The 12,780-nt window shown below is 36.7% G+C and overlaps 1 protein-coding gene across 1 annotated transcript in view; it reads left to right on the top strand.

The window, feature by feature from the left end:
* The window catches only part of st8sia4 (ST8 alpha-N-acetyl-neuraminide alpha-2,8-sialyltransferase 4), a 129,695-nt gene extending 123,536 nt beyond the window's left edge, over window positions 1-6,159 (top strand). The window contains exon 5 of the mRNA XM_016994827.2: window positions 1,656-6,159. Within this exon, the coding sequence (XP_016850316.1) occupies window positions 1,656-1,938 (283 nt within the window). The 3' untranslated portion in view covers window positions 1,939-6,159. The remainder of the gene's footprint in view (window positions 1-1,655) is intronic.
* The last annotated feature ends 6,621 nt before the right edge of the window (window positions 6,160-12,780 follow it).

The raw sequence follows: 12,780 nt of genomic DNA on the forward strand, positions 1-12,780 counted from the left end.
TGCCAGTTAGAATTCTGTTTCTTTCTCCCTGAGGCAGGAGAAAATAAATCTAAAATTAGCAAATGTTTTGCATACTCTTTTGAATATTCCACTGCTTCTGTTGCTCTTGCTTCTACAGTGGCTTTTTAGAAGGTCTACTCACAACTTATGTAAATTTTTAAAGACTAAAAAGAAGGGAGAATCCTGGCTAATGTAGTTAGTGACATCCAAAGATAAACCCAGCAATAGAGAATTACGTTGTTGCTATATTCAGGAGTGGTTTTGCTGAAAGGCATTGAAGGCCTGTGGCATGGTATTGCATTGGTAAAAGGTGACTAAAAGGTGATATCAATGCAACTAATAAATAAATTTGGAAAGACATACCTATTTCCAGTCAAGGCAAATTGCAGTTTGAAGGGGAAGAGTTTTTCTACATTGAAGAACATTACTTTCCACCCAAGGCTTCAAACCTGTTTCAGTTCAGGGTTTGGTTGACTGCTTTTGAAGAAGCACCAGACTCAAATTCATTTTTGCTATTTAACTTGGCTGAGGACGGGCTGTTTATTCAAGCAGTACTTCCTGTCCATGGCCCTTGGAAAAGAAATGGAATGACTGGCTCCCACTTCTGCCATCCTGATGCTTTTTCAAATAAAATGCAAGTAAGGCAGATTGAAATTTCTTTGGTGTACCTACTCTGTAGAATTAATGTAGTTTGACACCACTTTAACCGCCATGGCTCAATGTTATGGAATGTAGGGAGTTGTCCAGTCAGTCCTCCACATTCCCTATGAATGTGAAAAAAAATGATTTTTTTTTTTAAAAAAATACTTTTTTACCTTTGAGAACACCTCACTAGGAATCTCTAGATCTTCCTGGATGACTCTGTGGTCAGCTTCCACTGGATCCAGCCATCTTCTGTCACTGGAAGATCAAGAGATTCTTAGAAATGATATTTAAATCCAATAGGTAAATAACACAGCCCAACCAAAAAAATCTTGGTATGTTGGTTTTTAGGCCTCTTCCTGGGGCTATTTAGGACGCTGATTCAGAAAATGGCATTGTATAGACTGCGTCAGTTCTAGTTTCTTAAAAACGGTTATCATTATTTTTCTATGGGTGAACGGATGGCGACTGGTAGATGGCATGTGTTCTGTATCTAAAAAACTAGGGTTGATAGGTGGAAAATGGTGCCATTTAGGGAATCAGCAGGACAAGTATACCCAAATACAGGGCTAACATTCAATGCACAAAAATGTGTGTTGGCCAGTGTAATCAAATCTGCAAATATGGAGGGCCAATTGTAGTTTTACAAGGCCTTTAGCCTTCTCTTCCATGATCAATAATGTAGACATTTTGTAGTGTTATTACCTGAACAATTATAAACATAATTTCTGGACTGTGTACATTTCAGTTTTGTTTTTCAAACAAGAACATATGAAGAAATCAACTCAATTTTTTTTCCATTGTGTTACATTTTTGTCTCCATTGCATGCAATGTATTGAGATAATGCACATGCTTTTTCAGGCAACCATAAGGCAGCCTATCTGAAGTGGCATACTCTTGGTTGATCCCATTCAGGGAAAGCTGACATTTCTTCCAGTGAAGATTCAGGATATAGTTACAGATTATGAAATGCTAATCTATTTGTTTGTTTGTTTTATCTCTTGTCTTGCAGTTATTGGCTAACTAACAAAGTTTTCATCAAACGACCCAGCACAGGACTCCTCATGTACACGCTTGCTACACGATTCTGTGATGAAATTCACCTCTATGGATTTTGGCCCTTCCCAAGGGATATAAATGGAAAAACGGTCAAATATCATTATTACGATGACTTAAAGTATCGATACTTTTCTAATGCCAGCCCGCATAGGATGCCATTAGAATTTAAAACTTTGAACATGTTACATAACAGAGGAGCTCTTAAATTGACCACGGGGAAATGTGCACAGCAATAAAGCACAAGTCAAGAACAAAGAGAAGTAAAGGAAATGGGTTTTGTGATTTTGATTACATGGAAAAACAGGGGGATCCCAACTGGATATATCCCAGTGCATTGTAACAAGCCATTGGTGAAAAAGGAAATACATCAGAAGAGCGCCCATTACCAGCTAACGTTTCACCAGTTGAAGTGCTAAATCTTTGAGTGCAATGGTTCGAGTAAGTGCCACTTTCACTGAAAACAAAACTTGAATGTATAAAATCAGTTGTGTTTACAAGATCCAATGATGCATTCATCACCTGTTAAAAGAAGCTGCTCATTTGCCACCGCAAGCATCAAGCAACAGAAAAAGAAATACCTAACTGGTGGGATCTGTCCTTATGAAAATGCATGCCTCTGGCCATGGAAAAACCAAGGTGGAATTGGCAGCGCAATGTAAAACATTGCAAAGAGCAAGCAAAATACCTTCAGTCAGGAGAATGCCTGGCTTTGTATTATAATCTCTTTCCCTCTCTCTCCCTCCTTCTGATTTTGAAATTGTCATTCATTTTATGTTGTTTGAGTACTGGAAACCTTTTAAGGGATTTTGAAAAGAACAATATGAACCTTTTAGGCAATCTTCAAGAAGTGGTCTTAGAAGATGTTATTTTTAAAGAGAAACCCCAGTGCATTTTAAGTTCTGCATTGTATGCTATTGTTCAGCTTATACTTGGCATATGCTTTACAGCTAAAACTGCCTCCATGCCATGACTGCACCAAACTGCTGCACTAAATGGGGCCAGTTGCCAGGTTTTGCTTCTGCAGCCCTTGGAGATGCAATAGCCACTGCCAGGAATATGTAGTGCTGGCAAAGATGATGTGCGGATATTCACTCTACACCTAAATGTTGTAGTGGGAAAGCATAATCTAACAGATACTATAGGGGGATATTTGTTTTATAATAATATAACATAAGCAGATCAGGGCTTAGAACCTCCCATATGCCTTGCTCTACCTAACACCTTGTAGCTGAGCTGGGCTGCAATTATCATCTTCACTGAACCATAACCCTACAGGCTGAGGAGATGGATGTTATAGTCTAACATGTCTGGAGGGTGCTATTTTGAGGGACACTGATTTTGGTGCTTATGTCAGAGTTAATCAAAATGCTAAATGAACAAAATTGCCGAAAACCTGTTAGTGAGTTTCCAGGGCATAAACGCAAGTGACATCTTTGTAACTTATTTTTTGGTCATTGCAAAGGACAGAATTCTGTTCTGGCTACATGACCAAAATCTCCCCCCGGTTCTCTTGCAAAACCTGTATCTTCTCTGCTTAAGCCCACCCATAACCATTTCTGTGTTAACACTCTCCACCAATACAGAAATTGCTCCATGTGTGAATTAGGGGGATTAATCCAGATGTCCTGACCCACTCAGCTCCTGTCCAGTTTAGGCTCAAAGGACACACTTAACCACTGAGAGTATAAATGTCAGTGACATTTTTTCAATGACAAATGAAGGGGAATACATTTATCAATAAGCAAAAAGTATCCTCACATCCTTTGAGCTGAAACTCTGACAAAGCTTCAAGTGGATATTGCATTGCTATTGCATTGCTCTTTTAGCTCCAGATGGCCCTTCGTGTTTCTGAGCTGACATTTCCCCTTCCATAGACTAGAACAAAAGAAATGCAGGATTATATATTTCAACAAGGTAATACAGCAGAGAACAGATGCATTGGTGGTTGCATCAGGAAATGTATCATAGTTGTGTGCTGAATATACCTTGCCTGTTATAGGATCCCAGACATTTAATTTTTTTAATGTCTATGTAAGAGCGCCCCCTTTATTTTGAAGAAAACTAGCCATGGGACTCCAGGCGAGATTGTGAACCAAGTCCAAATCTGCCTATTTAAGTAGTTGTATGTTGTGACCAACAGCGAGGAAATATATTTTCCCTAAGATATTGATGTAGTCCTCCGAACCAGGTTGGAAATATCATTCCTACAACTGCATTTTCTTCAAAATAAAAATAAACAATTCGAGCATTTTAAAAAATTAGGGGGGGGGGTAATTTGTAGTTTGGATGAAAATTAATTGAAACAGGAATTAACAACATAAATCTAAACTGAATTGCTAGTTCCAGCTAGGATAGATTTATTGCATCAATCACTCACGTGAAACTTTTTGGTTCATTGGGTGTCTTTAGTTGAGACTAGCCCTTGAAATTGAACCATATCATTTGGCCCTTCACTACAGTTTAAATTCTCCTGAAAAATCTGTTATTTTAAGCTTTCTTTAGATATGATTGTTCTCTCACATGGCAAATGAAGATGATACCATGAATAAGCAGGTGCCCTTACATTTGGTACCAAAGATTATGCTGATTTTGTAATTGATGTGTGTTTATTTTTCTTTTAATAATGTAAACATGTACATTTAGTACTTTATTGCTATGCTGCTGAAGAAACTGTTTTCAGTCTATTTTGTTTTCTAGTTGATTTGATGTCTTAATTTTGTTTGAATGGAAAATCCCTTGACTTTGTTTTTTTTTTATGTTCACCTTGAATATTTCAAACAGGGCAAAACAGATGTTTCCCTTTTAAAAATTGGAATTTGGCCATAATCTTCAGTCTAGATAAGATAATTAATCAGACAGAAGAGATAAACACTGAAAATAAATTTAGCAGCCATAATGGATTTTTCCTAGCTTCCAGAATTTTTTAAAGAAATACACTCTACATAGTGCTGGACAATGTGTTTTCCCCCTGTTTTTTATATTCTTATAGATGACAATACCACTGGTCAATTCTGTTGCATTTTCTCTGCTGAATGCTCCTTTTTCTGTTATTAATATGTGAGCAAGTTCTATAACTGAAATGTTGCTTTGGGTACACACTGAGGATTATGAAAAAATTCAGTTCATTTAAGAAGGGTTGTAAACAGAATGGCTGGAAACTTTAAACTTATCTGGAAAGTTTCAAAGCACAATAATAAATGACTTCAGAATTGCAAGGGAGGGGAGGAATAAAGTATGATTTCTTTGCTCAGCTATCACATATTTCTGTTTTCTAAGTAAGGAAAAAAACTGATGAAAAGCAAACACAATAGCTTTTTAATAAGTTTTATGGAGTGGACGATATTAGGTAGAGTAAGTAAAGAGAATTATTTCCTCTTGTGTAGAACAATCTTGAATTCCTATCAAACCATCTGGTCCTTAGTTCTGATGCTTACTGAAGCAACTCTAAGCTTGTTTTATATTTCTGTCTTAGAATGTTACTATTTTAATAAGGAAATAATGCTTAGTCAAGTTGGCCATCCTTCTATCCAGATCCCTTCTACATTGCCATATAATCCACATTATTTGCTTTGAATTGGATTATATGAGTCTGCACTGCCATATAATCCAGTTCAAAGCAGATAATCTGGAATTTATATGGCAGTGTAGAAGGGCCCCCAGTGTCATTTTCATTAAATTCAACTTGCAATAAGACTCTGACTTCTAATTACTTTTTAAAACACAGCAGCTATTCTGTATCTTCACTGTACATCTTTCACTTTGTGTCCATTTCCAAAATATGTCCATGGTACTGCTCCATTGGTTTGGTACAGCACCTACCAAGTGAAGACTACTGGTTTGTTTTGTCCAGCTGCATGTTAGGTATGGATATGAATACCTCTTTCACCATAAGAATTAACTGTCTACTCTAGTATCCTGTTTCCTGCAGCAGTCTTGAAAGTATCTAAATAGGACATGCATAAATGTCTAATTTTTGCTCCTTTTAATGGCCCCTTACATGGCTTCTTTTTGCCATGTACTTTGCTATTTTACTGTCCTGATCTAAATCAGTACACCTTGTCAGGGCACTGAACTTTACTGAGAATAGCAAGCCAATAGAAAATAATAAATCCCTTGGTTACCATACCATCATGCCAGCTGTGCTCTTGTAAAGAAATACCACTCATTGGCTTAGGCTTCTAAGAATTAGCAAGTATTTTTAGGGTTGTAGACTTAAGTACTGTGAGAAACCATCACATTTGGTACTGATTGTATTTCAATATATTACTGTTTTTCATCTTTCCATAACACAATCTGGTATAAACTTGCATTTGTTTAAGTGTTTCACATGGAATGAGGCCACAGGCTAATGCTCTCTCTAAGAAGACATCCCAAAAAAGTCTTCAGTTTGTATTTATGGTCATGTGTTAGCTTTTGTATTTCAGCACAACATGGTCATTAAACATACTGGAACAGGAGGAGTGGTTGTGGCTATGTTTGAAAACATCCTGATACTGATTTTAAACTACTATTGTGCAAACATACATGTTTGCTTGAGAAATAGACCAGGATTTTCTATGGCTGTTATAAATGTAGCCTAGGCAGCCCCTAATTTCTCCTGTGCCCTATTTCCTGGGCTACAATTCCTGCAATTGATATATCTGTTCCTAGGTTGCTATCAAAGCTGTTGACTAATGTTCCCACTCACACTGAGCTTTGGCATGAGAAAGGATTGTTACAGGGGTTCTGCTTGTGCCTGTCATATTTGCAACTGTTCATAAAAAAGGATGGGAATATCCATTGGCTGCTTCCTGAGTAACAGAGGAACAGACCCCCTTCAATCACAGTAGCTGCTTCTTGGTAAGTAGAGATGGAGAGGAGGCAGGATTCACTGTCTAGCATTGTAATTATTGTGGTTTCATATGTAGATTTTGTAGTCATTTTAGAGCATTCAACCATAATGGGCAGATACTCCATGGAGAGAAATCCAAATTTACATGCAGCCACTGTAATAGTAGTTGAGATGAGTGTAGGGTGACAAGAACAGTCAAAATCATTTCTTCCCAGGTTGAAAAACTCATTTTTGTAAACTTCAGAAAACCTCATTAAGAATAATAATAAACCAGTAGGAATTTCACTTAATTTACTCCTATGTTGCAGAGGAATGCATGTGTAGAGAAATAAATGGAGAATTTCCCCTCCCCTCCCATGCACACCTTATTTTCTGTACAGAAAATGGGTTTCTGAAAAGGAAATGTGAAGGGGTCGCACAATACCCCAACATGTATTTCTGTACACAATGATAACAACAACAATTTTTGGAGACGTTCAAATACAAGGAGAATTTTGTGGAGGAACTTTCATTTTCTCCTACAGCAAGGAGAAAACTACTGTAATTAATTATCCTTAAATGCAAGGGTGAAATAGTCAAAGATTTACATCCTCAGAACAGTGCCTTTGTTATCATCTTACATGATCTTGTACTGAATTCTGAATTCTCCCTTATTGATGTTATTGCCTTGTGCCTGAATCCAAGAAAGGGCTAAAATACTGGTTTAAAATGTGGATTGAATTCTGATAGCTAGTTCCAACTACAATAAACCCATCAACTTAGTTATTCAATAGTAAGTGGATACCTACGTAAATTTCATAGTCAGTAGATCCAACTCTAGACAAGATTAAAAATAGATATTTCTCATTTTTCCATCTCAGGGAAATTTCAATTTTTCTACATGTGTACAATAGGAAAAGTCAGATTTCAAAACTGATGGCAGCATCTTATCTGATGTTCCACATAGAAAGCATTCTTCTGGCACCTAATAGAGTCAAGAGAGGCATTTGCTTAAGTCTTTGATTGACTCTGGCATAAAATTTCATGGATCCACTTCACATCGTCGGATAGATGAAGTATTATCATACAAGGTAAAGGAGGAGAATTATAAACAGTGACTCAGGGGAAACCAAAGTGTAGGAAATAAAGAGTCATTATTAACCAAACAGTAGTTAACTGACATCCCTGCCTTGAACAGCCAATTAACACATGCGAGACTGGGGAAAAAATCTTATTAAAGCCACAGGAAATCAAACTGAAGCTGTTTCATGTTCAAATCCTTCTTTGAAGTTCAAGAGCAATCACTCTGACGTTAGTGGCATTTTCCTCTGGGAGGCTGAGGTGTTCTTCCCATAAGGTTTTACTTTGATAACAATATTCCTCCAGATATTGATAGACTGTATCAACCATCTGTTATAAACACTAGCAGCATACCCAAGTGACATAATGGCAGTTGTGGTGATCCTTTGTAAAGTAAGCTAACGAGTTTTAATTCAAGAACAAGCTACCCAAATACTTTGCATAATAGCACAAGTAGCTCCAAATAAGATATTGCTGCTGCAAAGCTGCATTTCCCCATTGCTATATCTCAGAATGGAATGGAAATCCCATTAAGGAGAAGAACTGAAAGTTGCAGTTGAAAAGCATCTCCCCACTCCTGATATAATTTAAACTGGCTGCAATTCAAAACAGATATAACTGGGAGTAAACGCTGTTGAACAAAAAGAAACTCAGCAGTGTACAAATGTACATAGAGCTGTGCTGTAAAATTGGAATCAGATTTAAAAGTCAATTGAAAAGATTTAAAGGATAGGATCAGCTATTTATAATGTAATATTACAATGGCTGGCTGAGCCTGACTTTCAGTCTTGTGTCTAACTTACCGAAAATCTAAGATGACAGTATCTAGAATCAAGATGTCACAACTGTCTTTTTATAGAAACTGCCATCTTAGTGAGTTGTTTTCTCTTTTGTGTATAATACGTAGAGCCCATAATAGCAGCATCCATGTCTTTTCTTGTTTGTCAAATCTCTTAATCTTGTAGATTATCAGTGACATAAATTTAAATTTTGAAATTTCCCACAAATGGCAGAACTCCTGTCTTTCATCAAGAGGACTCTAATTTAAAAACTTCACTCAGATTCAACCTTTTGTGGTGACTTTATATTTAATTAGGCTCATTTTGACAATCTCCTAGTCATGCTTCAAAGTAGAATACAAAACTACAGACAGGTGTTTGGTTCATTAAAGCAGTTGGATTTATCTATGTCAACAAACCTATTATTTTTATCTTCACTGGTAGCAGTCTTGCAAAATTAGAGTCTCAATCAAGACCAATCCATGCAACCAAAAGCATGATTTTCTCAAACAATATACTACTGCTTAGAATATTCAATTTTTCTCAGCTGAACTTGGAGGGGTAAAAGATGCCCAGAAGCCTATAGGAGCGTCAAATAGGATAATAATCCCTTCTCGTAAAAAAATCCCAGTCTTCTAATTCCATAAGTCATGACTCCATTACACTTCTGGCCCAACAACTTGGTCTTTTAGTGTATTATTTGTATGCCAGGAAAACAGGTATGATTTGAAACCAACCTGTTGAAAAATAGAATATGACAGGATCCTATATGATACATAGCCAAACTTTGCATACTGTATACCTACCTACGCAGCAGATGTGCTAAGAAACCCCAATGTTGAATTGCAGTAGTCACTGGCAAGAGTACCCAATAAGCATTGGGATCTATTGATATTGATGCTTATTGTGCACTAATATGCATTGAAACGGATGTGCATTAGGCTCTTTCCAGCTTTGCTACCTAGTACCATAATAGCTGTCTTCTACTGGATAAGGACATTAATCATATATGCACATGTTCTTATGAAAGTTGTAATAATGTTTTCTATCTACTCAGATGTCACTAAAGAATTGTGTGTGTGTGTGTGTGTGTGTGTGCATGACCACCATTCTGTTCCATATTATAGTTCCATGCCATAGCCTACCATTGTTACCTGGATGATACCATACATAGCTTTCCAAATCATAATTGCTCAGCACTATCTCCAACAAATTTCTCAACCCATTTTTCCCGACACTTTGGAAAGTCTTTTTGTGCAGTATTAAGTAAAGGAAAAAGGGATAATCTTATACTTTTTTGTAAATCATAAACCAGTGTTTTATAATTCATTATTTTATTTTTGTAGAAACTTCAGAGTTTCTAATATTGATGAAAATAAATGTATAATATATTTGCTTTTCTAGTTAGGAATACTTCTCATTCTTTCTTTCCTATTCCTGTGAAATCTACTCTAGTTTGGGGTGTCTTGAGATAGCTTTATTTTCCATGCAGACGCATACATGAAACCTTCAACAAAGCATAAGGATAAGAAATGAATCCACCAACCACTCAAATGTGGAGTTTGATTTCATCATGACCAACTTGTACCATTGATTTTGAAATTCCTGCTCCAAGCAAAATGGAAATCCCTTCCACACAGTCCTATATCCCAGAATATCCAGGCAGAAAATCCCACAATATCTGAGTGTGGACTCAACCTGAGTCAAAGCAGATATTGTGGGATTTTCTGCCTGGATATTTTGGGATATAGGGCTGTGTGGAAGGGCCCTAAATCTGGATCCAATGGAGCTATTTCTGAAAAATATTTTCCAGCTTATTTTCAAATTGAAAACTAAGAGGAATACACATCTCCAATATCCTGTCGAAAATCCATTAAGTTAAGGATTCCAGTTAGTCTGCCCTTGTGGGACCTTAGACATTTATTACAATTTCCGGTGATTTCATCATACATGGGAGATGTTTGACTTCTTATATGGCAGTACTTAAAGGCAATATTCAGGAAGATAGGAAGTAGCATATATAGAGTGGAATTTTTCATTCAGTAGGTGTTTAAGTATCACCTATTGTGTTTTTAATCTTTAATGTGTCTCTTTGTAAATGAGATGAGTTTGGGGGACCAAGTGGGGCTACAGAAATTGACAATGGTTCCTAAAGCCCATTGAAAGTGGAGTTATGTTGGGGGGGGGGGGGGAGGGAAGGTTGGAGACAGGGAAAGACAGTTATGTAACCTGGAATTTAAAGGTTTCATACCCGGATCACATCTGTGCATAGCTTCCCATGAACAATTTTGTGTACCTCCACTGCCCAGTCGCTGTCAAAACCAAGAAGGTGCTTCTGCTGCTTAAGCTTGCTGATGGAGAGGGCAGTAAGAAGGGAGATGATTGAGAACATGATGAACAGTTGGTCCATTATTTACTTCCCTAAGTAAATAAGAACATTGCTTCTCCATAGTTTGAATTATCTCCCTCTTCTCTCCCCACCAATAACTGACAGCAATAGGAACCCCTTCTGGGGCTTAATATTGATGGGCAATAGGAGAATTTTGGAGAGAATGCAAGGGAAAAGTGAATAGCACTCTGTGTCCCATCCAAAAAGGGATTTACACAAGCATATGTTACTAACAGGATGTCAACCACAATCTTTTTGTCCTGTTGGTCGGGAAGTGGCGCAAACATATCTCTAGATTATACTACGAGAATGGGCAATTTTGCATTTTTCTCTCCTTTTTCCTTTACAATATGGCACTGTTATCCTGGATAGGCAAAAAGCACAATAATTTTAACTGTACATATAAGAGGAAGCAAGTTTGTAGCAAACAGCCTTCCTAAAGACTACTACTGGTATTGAGCATACACAGGTCCCATTTATGTGCACTGTTGAGATGTATTCTGTCTGGATCATCTTGTCTGATGCTGTTTAAGATTATTTTGTGTACAGAAGTTGATGTTGAATTCTTTGTTATTTGTACAAGCTGTAAAATAAATTAAACTTTTTTCCAATGTTGTCTTCATTTGCTCAAATTTTGGATCCTATTCATTTGTTTCAACAGTGAGCAATAAGTTGATTTCTGTAAAGCAAAGGAATAAAACTTTCTTTAAAATGACATATAATAATGGAGGAATCTAACAAAATTTCTTACTATTCCCATAAAATTTTATGGTGAAATATAGAACATGAAAATATTTGTCCAAGAAGCATGGAAAGCCTACATTTCTAACTGAATAGTGCTCTATCCATTAAAGTCTTTATAAAGAACTATAGACCTAAGACATCCCATGCATTAAAATTAATATATTTGTCCAGTAATTGCAAAAAATACCCTGCAAATTCAAAGTATGTGCTTAAATTTAATTACAGTATTATTTTCAAATATTCATAAAAATGTTATATTTTAATGGATTATGCAACATTTTTCCACTTTAGAAGTCAGCCAACCAATATGTGACAGAAAACAAGTCACAGAATTTCATTCCCATTTTGAAGACAACTCAGATTTAGGAATGCATCCCAACTTAATCATATTTAATTTAAACCAGAGGTAAGGAAAAGGCAGCCTGCCAACAACCCAACAACTGTTTGAACCCATGCATTATTCTTTAAAAAAATATCCACCAATCCACCAGGCAGAAATGTGGCATTACATTTCCCAATCCTGGAGTCTCTTCAAACTCACCCAAACCACAAAAAGTTTAAATATATTAACAAAAGATTGTCAAAAATAGTGACTGAAAGTGCACAGTGTTGTTTCTAGTATAACTCCATTTGGAAGATACTGTGTTCTAGGATTGGTGTTTTCTACATGGCGATACAGTTTGGATTCTTGCTATCTGTGATCTTTTCCCAAATGAGCATTTCCAAATTTTAAAAACCTTGCAATGAACACTTCTTTCAGTTTTACTACATTCACAAACATTTGATGGAATGCAACAGAAGGCCTTCATTGTATTTGTTATTATTTTAGGAAGTTATTGATTACTCCTTCTATCCATTTTGCCAGCTCCCAACTTCTTAAGCCAGGGACAACAAGGGTCAAATACCGATGAGGAATAATCCTCCCCACATCCCCAGGCTGTACAAATGGAAAAGTATCCATTATCACTGGACAAGTAGATGCCAAGGTTGCAGCCAAAAGAATTATATTAATAATTACAGTGTCCAAGTCAGAGCAATTCTGAATTATTTTATCTGCAAAGTGGTGAGCACATTGTTCACTGCAGGCTGTTGAGTGATGTGGATTCTCATCTCATGTACCAGCATGTAAAAGACTTGAGACTACTTGAAATAGCTCTGTTGACCTGGTTTTTGATGATGCATTGGTGAAAAAAATAAATTATTCTCTGTTACACTCATTGCCACAGATTCCTTAAGGGAGATTCCTAGCTGGGTTCAATCAGCTCCATTCTGAGTT

This window comes from Anolis carolinensis, chromosome 2, assembly GCF_035594765.1.
Source record: "Anolis carolinensis isolate JA03-04 chromosome 2, rAnoCar3.1.pri, whole genome shotgun sequence".
In the NCBI taxonomy this organism is placed as follows: domain Eukaryota; kingdom Metazoa; phylum Chordata; class Lepidosauria; order Squamata; family Dactyloidae; genus Anolis; species Anolis carolinensis.